At 47.2% G+C, this 19,854-nt stretch overlaps 1 protein-coding gene across 13 annotated transcripts in view; it reads left to right on the top strand.

Moving 5' to 3' along the window:
- Positions 1-4,003: 4,003 nt before the first annotated feature.
- Positions 4,004-19,854, top strand: part of LOC144500714 (uncharacterized) — a 115,796-nt gene continuing 99,945 nt past the window's right edge. Inside the window, exons 1-4 of one of the 13 annotated variants that reach the window (XM_078224059.1) lie at positions 4,004-4,517; positions 4,566-4,589; positions 4,755-4,775; positions 4,842-5,486. In XM_078224059.1, coding sequence (XP_078080185.1) covers positions 4,214-4,517; positions 4,566-4,589; positions 4,755-4,775; positions 4,842-5,486 — 994 coding nt within the window. In that variant the 5' untranslated portion in view covers positions 4,004-4,213. Of the gene's footprint in view, positions 4,776-4,820; positions 5,487-19,854 lie in introns of all 13 variants that reach the window. The other 12 variants (XM_078224058.1, XM_078224056.1, XM_078224052.1 and 9 more) reach the window with 12 other exon arrangements.

Here is a 19,854-nt window from a genome sequence, read left to right as displayed (position 1 = left end):
GCAATCGTCATGTGAAGAATGTGAGGTTGGGCATCACAATGGGGAACAAATGAAATGCGAAGAAAAAGCTGCAAATGGGAATTTGGAACAAAAAATGGAACATACTAAAAACACACAGCAGGTCAAGTCAGCAAAGAAAAAGACAAATGAACTGCAGGAATGCTGATTATTTTCCCTTCGCGGGTGCGGGACTTGATCTGCTGTGCAGTTTCAGCTTTTTCTCTTTATGTTTTGGAAATCCAGCTTTTCATTTAATAATTGTCACTTTTTACTTTCATTCTCTGGGAAATATCAGAAATAAAACATTCCGATGTCATTTCTAATGAACTCTGGACTTGCAATCCTGTTGAGTAGTGAATTTCATTTGGTTTGATTTACAATTGTCACATGTATCGGGACACAGTGAAAAGTATTGTTTCTTGTGCGCTATGCAGACAAAAACATACCGCTCATAGAGTACATAGGGGAGGAGGAAAGGAGAGGGTGCAGAATATGGTGGTTACAGTCATAGCTAGGGTGTAGAGAAAGATCAACTTAATATAAGTTGCCATTCAAAAGTCTGATGGCAACAGGGAAGAAGCTGTTCTTGAGTTGGTTGGTGTGTGAATTCAGACTTTTATATCCTTTTTCCCAACAGAAGAAGATGGAAGAGAGTATGTCCGGGGTGCGTGGGGGTCTTGATTATGCTGGCTGCTTTTCCATGGCAGTGGGGGACGTCGACAGAGTCAATGGATGGGAGGCTGGTTTGTGTGATGGACTGGGCTACGTTCACAACCCTTTGTTGTTTCTTGCGGTCTTGGGCAGAACAAGAGCCATACCCAAGCTGTGATGCAACCGGAAAGGATGCCTTCTAAGTTGCATATGTAAAAGTTGGTAAGAGGCGTAGCGGACGTGCCAAATTTCCTTAACCTCCTGAGAAGGTAGAGGCGTTGGTGGAATTAATACCTTCCGAGCTCCTTCCATTGAAGGCAGAGAACATTTGCCAGTATTTAAGCACATGGGTTGTTGCTGTGTCTTAATCCATAGCACAACCCCCATTTCATCCCAAGTAGCTATCACTTCACACTGTAAGGAGCTTGTGCAATGGTGATGGTTTTGTGGGTCTGAGGAGTTGGCTATATGTATATATTCCTGTTTCCTATAGGTCATCAAAGATCAGAAAATATAACCATCCTCAACATCATTCACTATTCTGGCCACTCTATTCTTGGAGACTATGAATGACGTGATTGCTTGTTTGCAGGTCTTTTGCCACAGTGGATGGTGTCCCTGCTTCTGAGCCAGAAGCTCTGAGTTCAATTCCAACCCTCGGACTTGATATCCGAGGAAGGTGCATTCATATCGCAGTCAGAAAGGTGGAGTGGCAACTTGTAAATCCTTCCAATGGACGCCAACGGCGAGCAGTAAGAGTGGGAGAAACTCCCGGTTAACCATGAGCTGGAATGAAACCAGAATCTCTACCATCACTACCCATAGCTCAGGCTACAACATGCACGTAAATTGCATGTTGCCACAGCAACTCAGTCTCCCGGTAGGGGAGGGTGCAGTTGGTCTGAGCGGCTGGTCATAAAATCATAGAAACACTCCAGTGCAGAAGGAGGCCATTTGGCCCATCGAGGCTGTACAAAATCTCTGACAGAATGACACTAAGGAGAAATTTAACATGGCCAATCCACCTAACCTGCACCTCTTTGGACTATGGGAGGAAACCAGAGCACCCAGAGGAAACCCACACAGACACAGGGAGAACGTGCAAAGTCCATTGTAACAATACTGTGCCTTTAAGAAATATATTTGAGTTGTGTATATTGTGCAGAATTATTTTTTTTAACAGCCTGAACAGTCTGTTCAGTGCCAGTGGGTCTGGAACTGGCATCCTGTATCGTTACTGCAGCAGCATAATTGTTCCTAACAGTTGGAATGTTTGTTTTAATCTGAACTAATGCTGTTCTGCTGTTTTGAGTCTTTTTCCCTGGGGCTTTGAAGAGTGGGAGTTGGTTAGGTTGAGTGACAGGAAAATCAGGTGACTGAGCGGAGCTAGGCTTACACAAAGAAATCAAGGGCAGTCTGCTGTTTGTAAAGTAAAGTTTATTTATTAGTGTCACAAGTAAGGCTTACATTAACACTGCAATGAAGTTACTGTGAAATTCCCCTAGTCACCACAGTCTGGCGCCTGTTCGGGTCAATGCACCTAACCAGCACAATTTTCAGAATGTGGGAGGAAACCGGAGCACCTGGAGGAAACCCACGCAGACACAGGGAGAACATGCAAACTCCACACAGACAGTGACCCAAGCCGGGAATTGAACCCGGGTCCCTGGCGCTGTGAAGCAGCAGTGCTAACCACTGCACCACTGTGCCGCCCCTTTAGATCTTTAGAGAGAGATTTCTCTAAACATTTCTCTAGAAATCTAGCATCCATGTGAGCATATCAGTTTTTGGTGCTAACTGGTTCTTAAAAAGGTTTTTAAGTCTATGGGGCATGTTGCTTAAAGTGGAACTATAGAGATTACTAGTTGTTAAGAATTATACTTTGTCATGTTTAAGTATTTTAATTGATAAAAGTTATGCTCATTCTTTTTGTTATATTCTGTGCTCTTAAATAAAGTTTGTTTTGGTAAAAGCTTCCTAGTAGGTCACTTGAATCATACCTGGAGTGAAACGCTTTATGATCACTCTAATGCCAAAGTCAAAAGGAATAGTTAGGGTCTGGGCTAACTTCATAACATACCTTGGAGTTTCTGATCTGGTCCCTAACACCACACAGACAGGATCTCGAGGTTGGAATTGAACAGGGGTCCTTGGCACTGTGAGGCAGCAATGCTAACCTCTGTGCCAGTGTGCTGCCCTGGTGTGGATCAAAATGGTGCCAGCAGCACAGGGTTTTAATCCCCGTTCTGGAGGGATGGATTTGGGACCTCCCACCCGTAGTAGGTGCTGTGGGTCAAATCTGCCTCGAAGCCGAGAGCTCACGAAGGAGATGCTTTTTACATTAATTAATACCACTGTGGTCTTTGAGAGTTTCGCTTGGTTTGAACAATGACTTTCATTTTATTTAACCTTATTTAATTTGCTGAGACTTCTAAATGAAGAGCTGAGACCATCATGGACCCAGGTTAAAAATAAAGTCGACAAGAGGACAATGGGAATGGATAGGTGGTGGTATTTTGTATTTTAAGGCTTGTAGCTTCTAGGAGAGTGGGACAGGTGATTTGATGTCTTAACATAGGAATTAGGAGCAGAAGTGGGCAATTCAGCCCTTCGAGCCTGCTCCGCCATTCAATCAGATCATGGCTGATCTCTTCCTGGTCTAAAATACACCTCCCTACCTATTCCCCATATCCCCTAAACCCCCTCTTTTAAATCAGAAATATATCTATCTCCTTCTTGAAACCATTCAACGATTCAGACTCCACCGAGCTATGGGGCAGCGAGTTCCACAAATTCACCCCCCTCTGCAAGAAGTAGTTCCTCCTCATCTCAGTTCCAGATCTACCATTCACCCATTTGCCTTTTGTACACCTTACGTGGCGATTGTTCATTAATGTTTAATGAACAAATAGATTTAAAATCAAATGTTAACATGTTCCCTTCAGATCGCAGCAAATGTCTTGGCTCTTTCAATGTGTTCATTTCTAGTTGTATCATTCAGGAGTAACCTACATGGATATTAGATTGGCTTCACAAAGAACAAATTAATTAGAGTTACGGACATACATGAGAAAATGTGACTTTCTGAGAGCAGTGTCTGATCAGTCAGTGATGTTATATTTGTGTTTCTGTAGAATTCCTGTATTTGCGTGTGGTTAATAAACAAACTCTTTGAACCTCTTGGCAGTAATTGGGGAGTACGACCAACCAGAAGGTCCATGATTGGCACAACCAATTGAAACTCAAGTTCAGGCTGTCCAAGATTTTTGTCATTGGTGGAAGCAAATATCAGATAACCTGCTCATGAGTACATATCTGATAGTGAAAGGGTGGGTCTAAACACTCAGGATTGAAGGATCAAAGGTTAATCTATGCAGCACAAACTGGAGGCTCGGTTTCAATCAAAATTCTAACAGGTCAGAAGTATCGTAATAAGATCCCCCCCCCCCCCCTCCAATATTCCTTCCATCCTGGATATTGGAACGTGTATGCGAAGATGAATCTGAATCAGTAATCTGGACCTTCCTTGTCTATTTCTGAACCATCGTTTAAAATTTAAAAAATGGCTTTGGGGCTCTCGAAAGCCTTGAGTTTTCTTTTGCTGTGTACTTTACTGTCTCATGGAAGCGCCCAATGGTGGGGGTGGTTCAAGAATGCAGAAACTACAACACTTCAACCTGTGGAAACTACGACACCTCAACCTGCAGAAACTGCACCTCAACCTGCAGAGGTTGTCGCAACTCAACCTGCAGAGATTGCCGCAACTCAACCTGTACAGATTGCAACAACTCAACCTGTACAGATAGCAACAACTCAACCTGCAGAGATTGCCGCAACTCAACCTGTACAGATTGCAACAACTCAACCTGTACAGATAGCAACAACTCAACCTGCAGAGATTGCCGCAACTCAACCTGTACAGATTGCAACAACTCAACCTGCACAGATAGCAACAACTCAACCTGTACAGATAGCAACAACTCAACCTGCAGAGATTGCCGCAACTCAACCTGCAGATATTGTCGCAACTCAACCTGTACAGATTGCAACTCAACCTGCAGAGATTGCCGCAACTCAACCTGCAGATATTGTCGCAACTCAACCTGGACAGATTGCAACTCAACCTGCACAGATTGCCCCAACTCAACCTGCACAGATTGCAACTCAACCTGCAGAGATTACAACTCAACCTGCACAGATTGCAACAACTCAACCTGCACAGATTGCAACAACTCAACCTGCACAGATTACAACTCAACCTGCAGAGATTGCAACAACTCAACCTGCAGAGATTGCCGCAACTCAACCTGCACAGATTGCAACAACTCAACCTGCAGAGATTGCAACTCAACCTGCAGAGATTGCCGCAACTCAACCTGCACAGATTGCAACAACTCCACCTGCAGAGATTGCAACTCAACCTGCAGAGATTGCCGCAACTCAACCTGCAGAGATTGCCGCAACTCAACCTGCAGAGATTGCAACTCAACCTGCAGAGATTGCCGCAACTCAACCTGCAGAGATTGCAACTCAACCTGCAGAGATTGCCGCAACTCAACCTGCACAGATTGCAACAACTGTGGGGACCGTGAGGAATGTTACTAAACTTACCGCATTCTTCCCCAGCTCTATGACAAAAACCACCCAGCTCATCCCTGGAATGCTTGAAACTCCCAAGTCTGTCAGCCCTGATGACAGTAAAGGGGAAAGTGATCATGATTTGGGAAGTGAAAAAGGTGAAGCAAAAGTGGAACTTGAATCTCTCGGCTCAATCTCACCCCTTAGAGGAAATGTCACAACCCCAGCACCGGAAGATAAATCCTCAGTTCCACCAGGTCAGTGATACATTCTACAAATCTTTCTGTTTTTCCAATTTCTAAAGATACTTAAGGATGGTATGGTGGCACAGTGGTTAGCACTGCTGCCTCACAGTGCCAGGGACCCAGGTTTGATTCCGGCCTTGGGTGACTGTCTGTGTGGAGTCTGCACGTTCTCCCCGTATCTCATAGAAACCCTACAGTGCAGAAGGAGGCCATTCGGCCCATCGAGTCTGCACCGACACAATCCCACCCAAGCCCTACCCCCACATATTTACCCACTAATCCCTCTAACCTACGCATCCCAGGACTCTAAGGGGCAATTTTTAACCTGGCCAATCAACCTAACCCGCACATCTTTGGACTGTGGGAGGAAACCGGAGCACCCGGAGGAAACCCACGCAGACACGAGGAGAATGTGCAAACTCCACACAGACAGTGACCCGAGCCGGGAATCGAACCCGGGACCCTGGAGCTGTGAAGCAGCAGTGCTAACCACTGTGCTACCGTGCTACCCCATCTGCGTGGGTTTGCTCCGGTTTCCTCCCACACACCAAAGATGTACAGGTTAGACTGATTGGCCATGCTAAATTGTCCCTTAGCGTCCCAAGATGTGTAGGTTAGGGGGATTAGCAGGGTAAATGCGTGGGGTTACATGGATAGCGGGATGGGCTTGGGAAAGATGTTCTGTCGGAGAGATGGTGCAGACCCGAGAGACCGAATGATCTCCTTCTACACTGCAGGAATTCTATGATTCTACTTTCTCTTTGGATCGTGTCCTTTAGCAGTTATTGACCTGAACAAGGATTTTTTACTTCTGTTGGGATATTGTAGAAAACAGACCACTCGACATTACCCTTGACAATGATGCTGACCTCTCCTTCCTCTCCCCCTCTGTGCCTTGTCCCTCATCCAGGAGGTTAGACTCCAGCCACCGTACTCCAACTCCCAGTGAATTTGACAGCTTTTCCTGCGTCTAATCCTCCTCATGCTGCATGTTTGGTGTCCAGCTTGTGTTCATTTCATTGAGAACTGACACTGCGACATTAACAGTCTCCGCCCCTTCTTCCCGTACCCACTCCAATTCATCCTCCGCCACCTTTAGCTCTAATTTCCGAACTTAACCTGATTACAAAAATGTTACTGTGATAGGACGGAAGGTATTTCATCTTGACCAGACTGAGTGTCAATTGTCTGACAACTCCTCTCTTTGCCCTCTGGCTCACAGCAGTGTGTGGTTCCATTGGTAGCGCTCCTCTCTTGCTTCTGGGTTTATGGCTCGGGGACTTCAGCACGAAAATTCAAAGCGGATGCTCTAACTATAGTACTGAAGGAGCGCTGCACTGTCAGAGGTGCTGTCTTTCAGATGAGATGCTAAAGTCTGGTGGATGTAAAAGATCCTATGACTCTATTTGGAAAAAGTATAGGGGAGTTATCTCCTTTTTTATTTATTCATTCGTGGGACTTGGACGTCGCTGGCTGGCCAGCATTTGTTGCCTACCCCTAGTTGCCCTTGGCTAAGCCATTTCAGAAGGCAGTTGAGAGTCAAACACATTGCTGTGGATCTGGAGTCACATGTAGGCCAGACCAGGTAAAGACGGCAGATTTCCTTCCCTAAAGGGCATTAGTGAACCAGATGGGTTTTTCTGACAATCAACAAAGGTCGTGAATGTAACCCAGTCCATCACGCGAACCAGCCTCCCATCCATTGACACTGTCTACACTTCCCACTGCCTCGGAAAAGCAGCCAACATAATTAAGGACTCCACGCACCCCGGACATTCTCTCTTCCACCTTCTTCCGTCGGGAAAAAGATACAAAAGTCTGGGGTCACGTACCAACCGACTCAAGAACAGCTTCTTCCCTGCTGCCGTCAGACTGTTGAATGGACCTACCTCGCATTAAGTTGATCTTTCTCTACACCCTAGCTATGACTGTAACGCTACGTTCTACACCCTCTCCTTTCCTTCTCTATGAACGGTATGCTCTGTCTGTATAGCACGCAAGAAACAATACATTTCACTGTATGTTAATACATGTGACAATAATAAATCAAATCAATGGTTTCATGGTCAATTAGACTTTCAATTCCAGTTAGTTTTTATTGAATTCAGATTCCACCAACCACCATGGTGGGAATCAAACGCAGGTGCCCAGAACATTAGCTGAGTTTCTGGATTAATAGTCTAGCGATAATACTCGGCCAGTATTTATCCCTCAATCAACATCAGAGCAGATTATCTGGTCATTTTCACATTTGTGGGAGCTTGCTATGCATGAATTGGCTGTTGCGTTTCCCACATTACAACACATTGAAAGTACTGCATTGGCTGGAAAGTGTTCTGGGGACCTGCATTCGAATCCCACCACTGCAGATGGTGAAATTTGAATTCAATAAAAACCTGGATCTAAAATCTAATGATGACCATGAAACCATTGTCGATTGTTGTAAAAACCCATCTGGTTCACTAATGGCCTACATGTGACTCCAGACCCACAGCAATGTGGTTGACTGTTAAATCCCCTCTGAAATGGTCTAGCAAGCCACTCAGTTCAGGGCAGTATTGGAGTATTGTGAACAGTTTTGGGCCCCATATGTAAGGAAGGATGTGCTGGCCTTGTGAAGGGTCCTGAGGAGGTTCACAAGAATGAACCCTGGAATGAAGAGCTTGCCGTATGAGGAATGGTTGAGGACTCTGGGTCTGTACTCGTTGGAGTTTAGAAGGATGAGGGGGGATCTTATTGAAATTTACAGGACGCTGCGCGGGCTGGATAGAGTGGACGTGGAGAGGATGTTTCCACTAGTAGGAAAAACTGGAAGCAGAGGGCACAACCTCAGGCTAAAGGGACGATCCTTTAGAACAGAGATGAAAGAGACTCCAGGATGGTATGTTGCCTCCCTGGTGCCAGGGTCCAGGATGTCTTTGAACGGGCAGAAAGCATTCTGAAGGGAGAGGGTGAACAGCCAGAGGTCATGGTACATATGGTACTAACGAGATAGGTAGGAAGAGTGATGAGGTCCTGCAACAGCAGTTTAGGGAGTTAAGTAGAAAGTTAAAAAGCAGGACCTCTCTGGTTGTAATCTCAGGATTACTCCCTGTGCCATGTGCTAGTGAAGCTAGGAATAGGAAGATAGTGCAGCTCAACACGTGGCTAAACAGCTGGTATAGGAGGGAGGGTTTCAGATATCTGGACCATTGGGGTCTCTTCTGGGGCAGGTGGGGCCTGTACAAGAAGGACAGGCTGCATCTAAACTGCAGGGGCATAAATATTCTGGCCGGGAGGTTTGCTAGTATCACACGGGAGGATTTAAACTAGTTTGGCAGGCGGGTGGGAACCAAAACAACGGTGAAGTAACTGAAGGGGAACCAGAGAGTAGGGCCAGTGAGACTCAGAGAAACAGCAGGCAGAGTGGGATTGCTTATCAGAGAGGGTCTGGTGGACTGAAGTGCATTTGTTTCGATGCAAGAAGTGTAACAGGTAAGGCAGATGAACCTAGAGCTTGGATTAGTACTTGGAACTATGATTTGTTGCTATTACAGAGACTTGGTTAAGGGAAGGACAGGATTGGCAGCTTAACTTCCCAGGATACAGATGTTTCAGACAGGATAGAGGGGGATGTAAAAGGGATGGGGGAGTTGCACTACTGGTTAAGGAGAATATCACAGCTGTACTGCGGGAGGACACCTCGGAGGGCTCATACAGTGAGGCAATATGGGTAGAGCTCAGGAATAGGAAGGATGTAGTCACAATATTGGGGGTTTACTATAGGCCACCCAACTGCCAGTGGGAGATTGAGGAACAGATATGTAGGCAGATTTTGGCAAGGTGTAAAAGTAACAGTGTTGTTATGGTGGGAGATTTTAACTTCCCCTACATTGACTGGGACTCACTTAGTGCTAGGGGCGTGGATGGGGCAGAGTTTGTAAGGAGCATCCAGGAGGGCTTCTTGAAACAGTATGTGGATAGTCCAACCAGGGAAGGGGCCGTACTGGACCTGGTATTGGGGAATGAGCCTGGCCAGGTGGTCAATGTTTCAGTAGGGGAGCAGTTCGGGAACAGTGACCACAATTCAGTAAGCTTTAAGATAATGATGGATAAAGTTTAAGTGTAGTCCTCAAGTTAAGGTGCTAAACTGGGGGAAGGCTAATTACAACAATATTAGGCAGCAACTGAAGACTAGCAATTTAGCATAGCCAATCAACCTAACCTGCATATCTTTGGACTGTGGGAGGAAACTGGAGCACCCGGAGGAAACCCACACAGACACCGGGAGAACGTGCGAACTCCACACAGACAGTGACCCAAGCCGGGAATTGAATCCAGGTCCCTGGCACTGTGAGGCAGCAGTGCTAACCACTGTGCCACCGTGCCATCTTTAGACCTGGCTATTCTAAAGCGCTCCAGCCTCGTCTCCTCATTCTACCCTCTGTAAACTGAGGTTAATACAAAAGTCTGCTCATGGCTTAACTCACATCAAGTTCTGTTCGCCAACTGCCCCTGTGCAGTGCAGAGGGAGGCCATTCGGCTCATTAAGTCTGCATTGACTCTCCGACAGAGCATCTTACCCAGGCCCAACCCCCACCCTATCCCCGTGGGTGGCACAGTGCTTATCACTGTTGCCTCACAGTGCCAGGGACCAGGGTTCAATTCTGGCCTCGGGTCACTGTCTGCGCGGAGTCTGCACGTTCTCCCCGTGTCTGCATGGGTTTCCTCCGGATGCTCTGGTTTTCTCCCACAGTCCGAAAGACATGCTGGTTAGGTGCATTGGCCATGCTAAATTCTCCCTCAGTGTAACCGAACAGGAGTGTGGCGACTGGGGAATTTTCACAGTAGTTTCATTGCAGTGTTAATGTAAGCCTACTTGTGACACTAATAAATAAACCTTTAAACCAAACTTTAAAACAAACCCCATGTATTTACCCCACTAATCCCCCTAACCTACACCTAGGGGCAGCGCGGTGGCACAGTGGTTAGCACTGCTGCCTCACAGTGCCAGGGACCTGGGTTCGATTCCCAGCTTGGATCACTGTCTGTGTGGAGTTTGCACGTTCTCCCCGTGTCTGCGTGGGTTTTCTTTGGGTGATCCGGTTTCCTCCCACAGCCCAAAGATGTGTGGGTTAGGTGTATTGCCCATGTTAAATTTCCCCTTAGTGTCAGGGGGCTCGCTAAGGCAAATGCATGGGGTTATGGGGGTAGGGGCTGCGTGGGATTGTGGTCGGTGCAGATGCGATGGGCCGAGTGGCCTCCTTCTGCTCTATAGGATTCTATGATTCTACACATTTGGGACACTAAAGACAATTTAGCATGGCCAATCCACCTAACCTGCGTATCTTTGGGCTGTGGGAGGAAACCAGAGCACCTGGAGGAAACCCACGCAGACACAGGGAGAACGTGCAAACTCCACACCCAAAGCTGGAATCGAACACGGGTCCCTGGTGCTGTGAGGCAGCAGTGCTAACCACTGTGCCACCGTGCCGCCCAGGGTGTTGTTGGTATTTCCCACACGATTGCCATTCTGCCCTCTCGGGGAAATCACCAATCCTTGCTGAATGCTAAACTCATTCCTGGATACATTCAGCAGGTCTGGCAGCATCTGTGGAGAGAGAAACAGAGTTAACGTTTCAGATCTAAATGATCCTTCTACAGAACTGAAGCAAGGTAGAAATGTGCAGAATGATATAGTTGGAAAAGTGGTGGAGGAGGTGGGGTGGGATTGAAGACCTGGGATAGGTCAGGGCAAAGGAGGTGTGGATAAACTTGTCTTGATGTGGAGATGACGGCGTTGGACTGGGGTAAACACAGTAAGAGTTTTAACAACACCAGGTTAAAGTCCAACAGGTTTATTTGGTAGCAAATGCCATTAGCTTTTGGAGCCCTGCTCCTTCGTCAGATGGAGTGGATATCTGCTCTCAAACAAGACACATAGACACGAGACCAAATAAACCTGTTGGGCTTTAACCTGGTGTTGTTAAAACTCTTGCGTTGTTAAAGCTCTTACTAAACTTGTCTTGGACATGAAACAAAGGGGAGTTCTAATGGTGTCATTGAGGGATGAAGAGTGCTAATAGTGGCAAAAGGTGAGGTGGCAGCATGTGTTAATAGGACTGTGGGGCGTCACGGTGTTACAGTGGTTAGCACTGCTGCCTCACAACATCAGGGACACGGGTTCGATTCCCAGCTTGAATCACCGTCTGTGCAGAGTCTGCACATTCTCCCCGTGTCTGCGTGGGTTTCCTCCGGGCGCTCCGGTTTCCTCCCCACAGTCCGAAAGACATGCAGGTTAGGTGCATTGGCCGTGCTAAATTCTCCCTCAGTGTAACCCGAACAGGCGCCGGAGTGTGGCGACTAGGGGATTTTCACAGTAACTTCATTGCAGTGTTAATGTAAGCCAACTTGTGACACTAATAAAAAAACTTAAAACTGAATAGCTAGGGACAAATGAGGGGAGGGTGGGGTTGTGTTGGGGAGGGGTGGGGTTGTGTTGGGGCAGGCAGAGAGCTGAAAAGCAATGGACAACAAACTACGGGGATGGGGAGGGCAGGGGGGGGAGTGAGATGGAGGAGGAAGTTTACTGTTTAAATTTGTTGAATGTTGAGTCCAGGATGCTGTAACGTGCCTAACCACAAGATGAGGTGGTGTTCTTCCAGTTTGCATTGGGCACCACCGGAGCATTGCAACCTGGTTCTATTTCTTTGCTAACACACACAAAACTAGTCCTGTCCTGACAGTCTGCTTAAGCCTATAACTAGAAAGTGAAAGCGCCGGAGGACGTCTAGCCTGTGACTGGAACTGCGATGATTGAACTGCTTCCTGGAACGTCCTGCCTAATATTATTGTGGGAATTCCACTGCCATAAGAACGGCAGTTGTTTAAGTGGAAAGGCCCTCAGCATCTCCTCGTGCTATCTGGGGATGAGTAGTAGACATGGCCTTATCAGCATCACCCACAACCCAAGAGCAAACAAAGAGAATGGTCACGCTCTCGGGATGAATTACCGATCTCATTAGGAAACTCGAGGTTTTTTTTCACCCACTTAAGGAATCTGAGTGGCACTGGCTGGACCATGATTTATTGCCCATCCTTAGCTGTCCTTGAGAAGGTGAGCTGCCTTCCTGAATGGCTGCAGTCCCTGAGGACACCCACAGTGCTGTTAGGGAGGGAGTTCCATAGAATCCACAGAATCTCTGCAGTGCAGCTGAAGGCCATTTGGCCCATCAAGTCTGCACTGACTCTTCAAAAGACCATCTTACCCAGGCCCAACCCCCCCGTCCTATCCCCCGAACCCAATTCATTTACCTGCCATCTTTGGACACTAAGAGGCAATTTAGCAAGGCCAATCCACTTAGCCTACACACTTTTGGACCGGAGCACACGCGGAGAACGTGCAAACTCTGCATAGGCAGTGCACAAGCGCAGAATCGACCCCTGGAGCTGTGAGGTGTGACCCAAGCTGGGAATCGAACCCGGGTCCCTGGAGCTGTGAGGCAGCAGTGCTAACCACTGCGCCATCGTGCCGCCCAGGATTTTGACCTAGTGACAGTGAAGGAATGGCAGTATATTTCCAAGTCAGGGGACCTCCATTTTGAGCAATGGAGAGGCAGCATGGATGATACTGGGTTCAATTCCAGCCTTGGATCACAGTCTGTGTGGAGTTTGCACGTTCTCCCTGTGTCTGCATGGGTTTCCTCTGGGTGCTCCGGTTTCCTCCCACAGTCTGAAAGACGTGCTGGTTAGGTGCATTGACCCGAACAGGCGCTGGAGCGTGGCGATTAGGGGAAATTCATAGAACTTCATTGCAATGTAAGCCTTACTTGTGACAAATAAATAAACTTTAACTTTATTTCTCCTGATGATTTTTTTCAAACTACCTTTCACTACACTGACAGATTTTTTAAAATTTGCTTCCGTTAAAAACTAACCTAAATACTCGGGTACCAAATTCATCCAAATATGCCTCCGAATTTAAATTGTGATGACGAGAAAAAGTCCAATGAAAAGGACATGTCTGCTGAGGCGCCTTCCGGTTAATGGTAACCCCTAGGGTGTTGGTAATTGGTAGATTCAGCAATGGTAATGCCATTGAATGTCAGCAGCTGGATAGGTTTCTATGGGAGATGAGACGTCTGGTGATCTGTAAGTGATTATTTATCCAATCAAAGTTTGATCTCCTCATTGCTTTGATGGTGAAGTTACAAGATAAGGTTTGGTGAGAAGGTGGATCTTAACCAATCAATTAGGTGTATAACAAAGGTTTCGCAAGTCAGATCAAATAATTGAGGCCGGCACGGTGGCACAGTGGTCAGCACTGCTGCCTCACAGCCCCAGAGATCCGGGTTCGATTCCGGCCTCGAGTGACTGTGTGCAAACTCCACACAGACATTCTTCTCCCCATGTCTGGGTAGGTTTCCTCCAGGTGCTCCGATTTCCTCCCACAGTCCAAATATGTGCAGGTTAGGTTGATTGGCCATGATAAGTTGCCCCTCCATGTCAGGGGGATTAGGAGGGTAAATATGTGGGATTACGAGGATAGGACAGGACCTGTATGGGATTGTTGTCGGTGCTGACTCAATAGGCCAGATGGCCTCTTTCTGCACTGTAGATTCTATAATTGTCAAATACGAGATTGCAATTTTTTTTGCAAAAATGTACTTTATTCATAAAATATCTGCAAGAACATTACAAACGTTTTCCACTTAGTAAGGAAGTTAAAACTAGAGGACACAGCCTCAAAATAAAGGGGGGTCGGTTTAAGACAGAGTTGAGGAGGAACTTCTTCTCCCAGAGGGTGGTGAATCTCTGGAATTCTCTGCCCACTGAGGTGGTGGAGGCTACCTCGCTGAATATGTTTAAAGCGCGGATGGATGGATTCCTGATCGGTAAGGGAATTAAGGGTTATGGGGATCAGGCGGGTAAGTGGTACTGATCCACGTCAGATCAGCCATGATCTTATTGAATGGCGGGGCAGGCTCGAGGGGCTAGATGGCCTACTCCTGCTCCTATTTCTTATGTTCCAAAATGGCCGTCATATAAAATACGATAATATTCAGGTTCTTTACATACATCGAGTAACATTTCTGAGATGCTTCAGTAAAGTCAAGGAAATGTTTTTCTCAGACAAAACCTCACAGAATGTATGTGAATAGTTTCAGAAACATTTGCTGGAATTCTCCGGCCTTTCACGCCCCACTGTCTCTGTCAGCGAGGACGGAGAATTTGACGCTCAGCCAAATCTCCCGTTCACTGCAGCGGGACTGGAAAATCCCGCCGGCGAGAACGGCTGGAAAATTCCACCCGTTGTTGTTCGAGTTGTAGTGGGTGATGTTTTACCGCAATTATGTCGTTATATTTGCGCACTTCATCCTTTGCCAGTTTGCTTTTCACTTATGTAGACTTTTCTGTGAGGGATATTGAAACTCAGCTAGTCTACATCACTAGGGATCAGGGACTTCGGCTGGGGGGGATAGGAAAAGTTGCTTTCCTTCTCCTTGGAGAAGACAAGTTAAGAGGAGACTTGATGGAAGCATTTTGATAGCAGGAAATAAGGAGAAACCGTTCCACTGGCAGATCATCGGGTAGCTTATGTTCATTTATTCCTGTCACAAGTAGGCTTACATTAACGCTGCAATGGAGTTACTGTGAAAATCCCCTAGTCGCCACACTCTGGCGCCTGTTCGGGTACACTGAGGGAGAATTTAGCACGGCCAATGCTCCTAACCAGCACGTCTTTTGGACTGTGGGAGGAAACCGGAGCACTCGGAGGAAACCCACGCAGACATGGGGAGAAGGTGCAGACTCCGCACAGACAGTGACCCAAGCCGAGAATCGAACCCGGATCCCTGGCGGATCCCAGGGCGCAGTGCTAACCACTGTGCCACCCCAGTAACCAGTGGACACAGATTTAAAGTGATTGGCAAAAGAAGCAAAGGCGACACGAGGAAACATGTCGAGAACTGGTTTGGAAAGAACGGAATTCTTACTTGACTTTTATTTATGTCTTTGTCACAGTGAATAGGAGGACAGGAAAGGAGGAAGAATAATTAATGTTCCTTTAAGAAAATATTAAGTAGGTTTACAGAAAGTAAACAGCAATCAATTGCTGAAATGTAAATATTCGACTTTTGGTGTGTGGCGTCTTATTAAGTGGATTACCAAAGTAAAGAGTTGAATAAGTTAATAGGGGAGGGGTGAATTCCTCTCACATCCTCACTGACAGCACACTGGCAACAAACGTCTTAAACAGAATAAACTTCTGTGATGTTGTTGGGAATGCGCCAGGCAGTCATCCTTGACACGTTATCAGGACTCGGGGACGATAACAAAATGTTCGAGAGGCAAATTTGAGCTTGTTGCTGACTTCAGAGCATTTCCCAGCTAGTGTGAGGAGCATGACGTGAGGTCTGACACAGACGGCTGAGCGATCCCAGACCGAGCTTATTCATCCCGAATCCTCTCCGGAGAGAGCCTCTACGCCCCCCCTCCGCCATGCCTCCATCCTGCTTCAGTCTCTTAGGCTTGCTGGTCCTCTGTGATCTCTGCCATCCAGTAAGATCATGGTGGTGGGACGCAATCGAGGATGGCACCTCATCAACTTCACAGTCAACCCAGCAGCCTGAAGTGACAACAGCCTCTTGGGACACAGGGGACGAGGATTTGCAGTTAACTCCCACCTCCACACGGGCGGCTGATGGAAACAAAGTGCAAGGTATGGAGTTTTCCCTTTTGCCAAGATCGGGACTAGATCTGTTCAGCGAAAGCTGGGGAGAACCCATTTGGGAGTGTCTGGGGCATCGCACCGGAGGACAATTCCCTTGAGCTGGGGAGGGGACAACTGGGAACAATTCCCTTGAGGGCCAGAGTTCCTGCAATCTAGTGATTATTGCTGGGAAAACGCGTTGTGTGCAAGTCCATTGAGGGGAAAGCAAGACTTGGCTGTGATGCTTCACTGGCTGAATAGTCTCCTGATATTCACTGTTGTGGTTCGTAAATGAACAAAGGTCATTCTGGACAAGTACAGGAGGGGCGCTGCTGATAAATGTCTTCACCAGGTGGAGAACAAAGTGGCACAAAATACATGTGCAGACATTCCATTAACTTAGTCTTGTTTTCCTTCAGCATCTCAAATATTCTGCTCCTATTATATATATTTTTAAATCTTGTTAGTTTTTCCAACACTGAAGTCAATTGTATTATCCAATCAGTAGTGAAATCAGGGAAGCAACATACATATTCAGCCGTTCACTGTTAGAATCCCTACAGTGCCGAAGAAGGCCATTCGGCCCATCCAGTCTGCACTGACACAATCCCACCCAGGCCCTATCCCCGTAACGCCATGCATTAACCCACTAGACCCCTGGGGGAAATTTAATATGGCCAAACAACCTAATCTGCACATCTTTGGGCTGTAGGAGGAAACCAGAGCACCCGGAGGGAACCCACACAGACACGGGGAGAATGTGCAAACTCCGCACAGATAGTGCCCTGATGCTGGAATTGAACTCGGGTTCCTGGCAGCAGTGCTAACCACTGTGCCACCATGCCGCCCATAGAACCATAGCTTAGAACCATACAATCCCTACAGTGCAGAAGGAGGACATTTTGGCCCTCGAGTCTTCACTCTCTGAAAGGGCATTTTACCCAGGTCCACCCCCCGCCCTATCTCCATAACCCCGCGCATTCAGCATGGCTAATCCAGCTCACTTGGCATACCTTTGGACTGTGGGAGGAAACCAGAGCACTCGGAGGAAACTCGTACAGACACGGGAGAACATGCAGACTCCACACAGACGGTCACCCAATGTTGGAATCAAACCTGGGTTCCTGGCGCTGTGAGGCAGCAGTGCTAACCACTGTGCTGCCCAAGTCTTGTTCAGCTAACATGGGGGAAAGCTTGTTTGCCAGCTTGCTTACATATCTCCCAGGTGGAATGGCTTCGACAGGGCAAGAGATAAGGCAACTCGACTTGTAATTTGCTTAATTCAATGTTTTCACGTTTTAATAAAACTTATCACTGAGGAGAAAGCAAGACCTGGCGGTGATGCTTCATGGGTTGAATAGTCTGCGGAGATTCAGCTTCCTGGCTCAGTGTCCACAATTCTCATTAATGTTTTGGAGGCATAATGTCAGTACCTACTCGTCAGTCTGATTGGACGTGGGTGCTAAAAAAATGTGGTGATTGGGCAGCTCACCTGAATCAAGTGCACAGCGATGAGATATTGTATGCTGTAGCCAAGAGCCCTCCTACACAGTCAGATAGTGGTGAATCTACACAGTCAGATAGCGGTGAATCTACACTGTCAGATAGCGGTGAATCTACACAGTCAGATAGCGGTGAATCTACACAGTCAGATAGCGGTGAATCTACACAGTCAGATAGCGGTGAATCTACACAGTCAGATAGCGGTGAATCTACACAGTCAGATAGCGGTCGTCCAACTCAATAGCCTAATCCTGCTTTCTCCCCATGACCTTTAATCCCATTCGCCCCAAGTGCCAAATCCAGCCGCCTCTTGAATGCATTCAATGCTTTGGCATCAACTACTTCCTGTGGTAATGAACTCCACAGGCACACCACTCTTTGGGTGAAGAAATGTCTCCTCATCTCCATTCTAAATGGTCTACCCTGAATCCTCAGACTGTAACCCCTGGTTCTGGACTCCCCCACCATCGGGAACATCCTCCCTGCATCTACCCTGCCTAGTCCTGTTAGAATTTTGTAAGTCTCTATGAGATCCCCCCCCCCTCATTCATCTGAACCCCCGCGAAAACAATCCTACCCTAGTCAATTTCTCCTCATACATCAGTCCCGCCATCCCCGGAATCAGCCTGGTAGACTTTCACTGCACTCCCTCAAGAGCAAGATCATCCTTTCTTTGGTTTGAATCCAGCCTAGACTGGAGGCTGGAAGTGTTACGAGTTATGTGGAATTTCAATACAGATACTGGATAACTGTATCGGAACTCTCCTGGTTAATTATCTTCTGTTTGATTTTGCTATGAATTTTATTGCCTGTCATTCATGGAGCTAGTGACCCAGAGCAGGAACCCTTGAGGATTTCCTTCCTTCCTTCCCTCTCCCAGGGACACTGCAATTAGTTTTGACAATCATAATATCCCGCCTCTCTGAATCTGGTCCTTTCTCATCTCTATGTCTTAGTCACAGGCGACAGCATTCATCCACCCGCTGAATATAGCAGAGACCTTTTAATAGAAATAGCCCATAGAATCCCTGCAGTGCAGAAAGAAGCCCATCGAATCAGTACCGACCCAGGCCCTCCCCTCTAGCCCATCCTCAAAACCCCACACTAACCACCCAACCCACACATCCTTGGACACCAAGGGGCAATTTTCCATGGCTAATCCACCGAACCTACACATCTCAGGACACCAAGGGGCAATTTACCATGGCCAATCCACCAAACTCCACATCCCAGGACACTAAGGATTAATTGACCATGGCCAATCCACCTAACCTACACGCCTCAGGCCACTAAGGAGTAATTTAGCATGGCCAATCCACCTAACCTACACGCCTCAGGCCACTAAGGAGTAATTTAGCATGGCCAATCCACCAAACTCCACATCCCAGGACACTAAGGATTAATTTAGCATGGCCAATCCACCTAACCTACACGCCTCAGGCCACTAAGGAGTAATTTAGCATGGCCAATCCACCTAACCCGCACATCTCGGGACACTAGGGGCAATTTAGCATGACCAATCCACCTAACCTACACACCTCAGGCCACTAAGGAGTAATTCAGCATGGCCAATCCACCTAACCCGCACATCCCGGGACACTAAGGATTAATTTAGCATGGCCAATCCACCTAACCTACACACCCCAGGACACTAAGGATTAATTTAGCATGGCCAATCCACCTAACCTACACATCTCAGGCCACTAAGGAGTAATTTAGCATGGCCAATCCACCTAATCTACACATCTCAGGCCACTAAGGAATAATTTAGCATGGCCAATCCACCTAACCTACACACCTCAGGCCACTAAGGAGTAATTTAGCATGGCCAATCCACCTAACCCGCACATCCCGGGACACTAAGGATTAATTTAGCATGGCCAATCCACCTAACCTACACACCCCAGGACACTAAGGATTAATTTAGCATGGCCAATCCACCTAACCTACACATCTCAGGCCACTAAGGAGTAATTTAGCATGGCCAATCCACCTAATCTACACATCTCAGGCCACTAAGGAATAATTTAGCATGACCAATCCACCTAAGCTACACATCTCTGGAGTGTGGGAGAAAGCTGGAGCACCCGGAGGACACCCATGCAGACGGGGAGAACGTGCAAGCTCCACACTGGCAGTGACCCGAGGCCAGAATCGAACCTGGGTCACTGGTATCGAGAATAAAGT

The sequence above is a fragment of the Mustelus asterias genome, chromosome 11 (genome assembly GCF_964213995.1).
Source record: "Mustelus asterias chromosome 11, sMusAst1.hap1.1, whole genome shotgun sequence".
In the NCBI taxonomy this organism is placed as follows: domain Eukaryota; kingdom Metazoa; phylum Chordata; class Chondrichthyes; order Carcharhiniformes; family Triakidae; genus Mustelus; species Mustelus asterias.
This window is presented reverse-complemented; position numbering and strand designations above follow the sequence as displayed.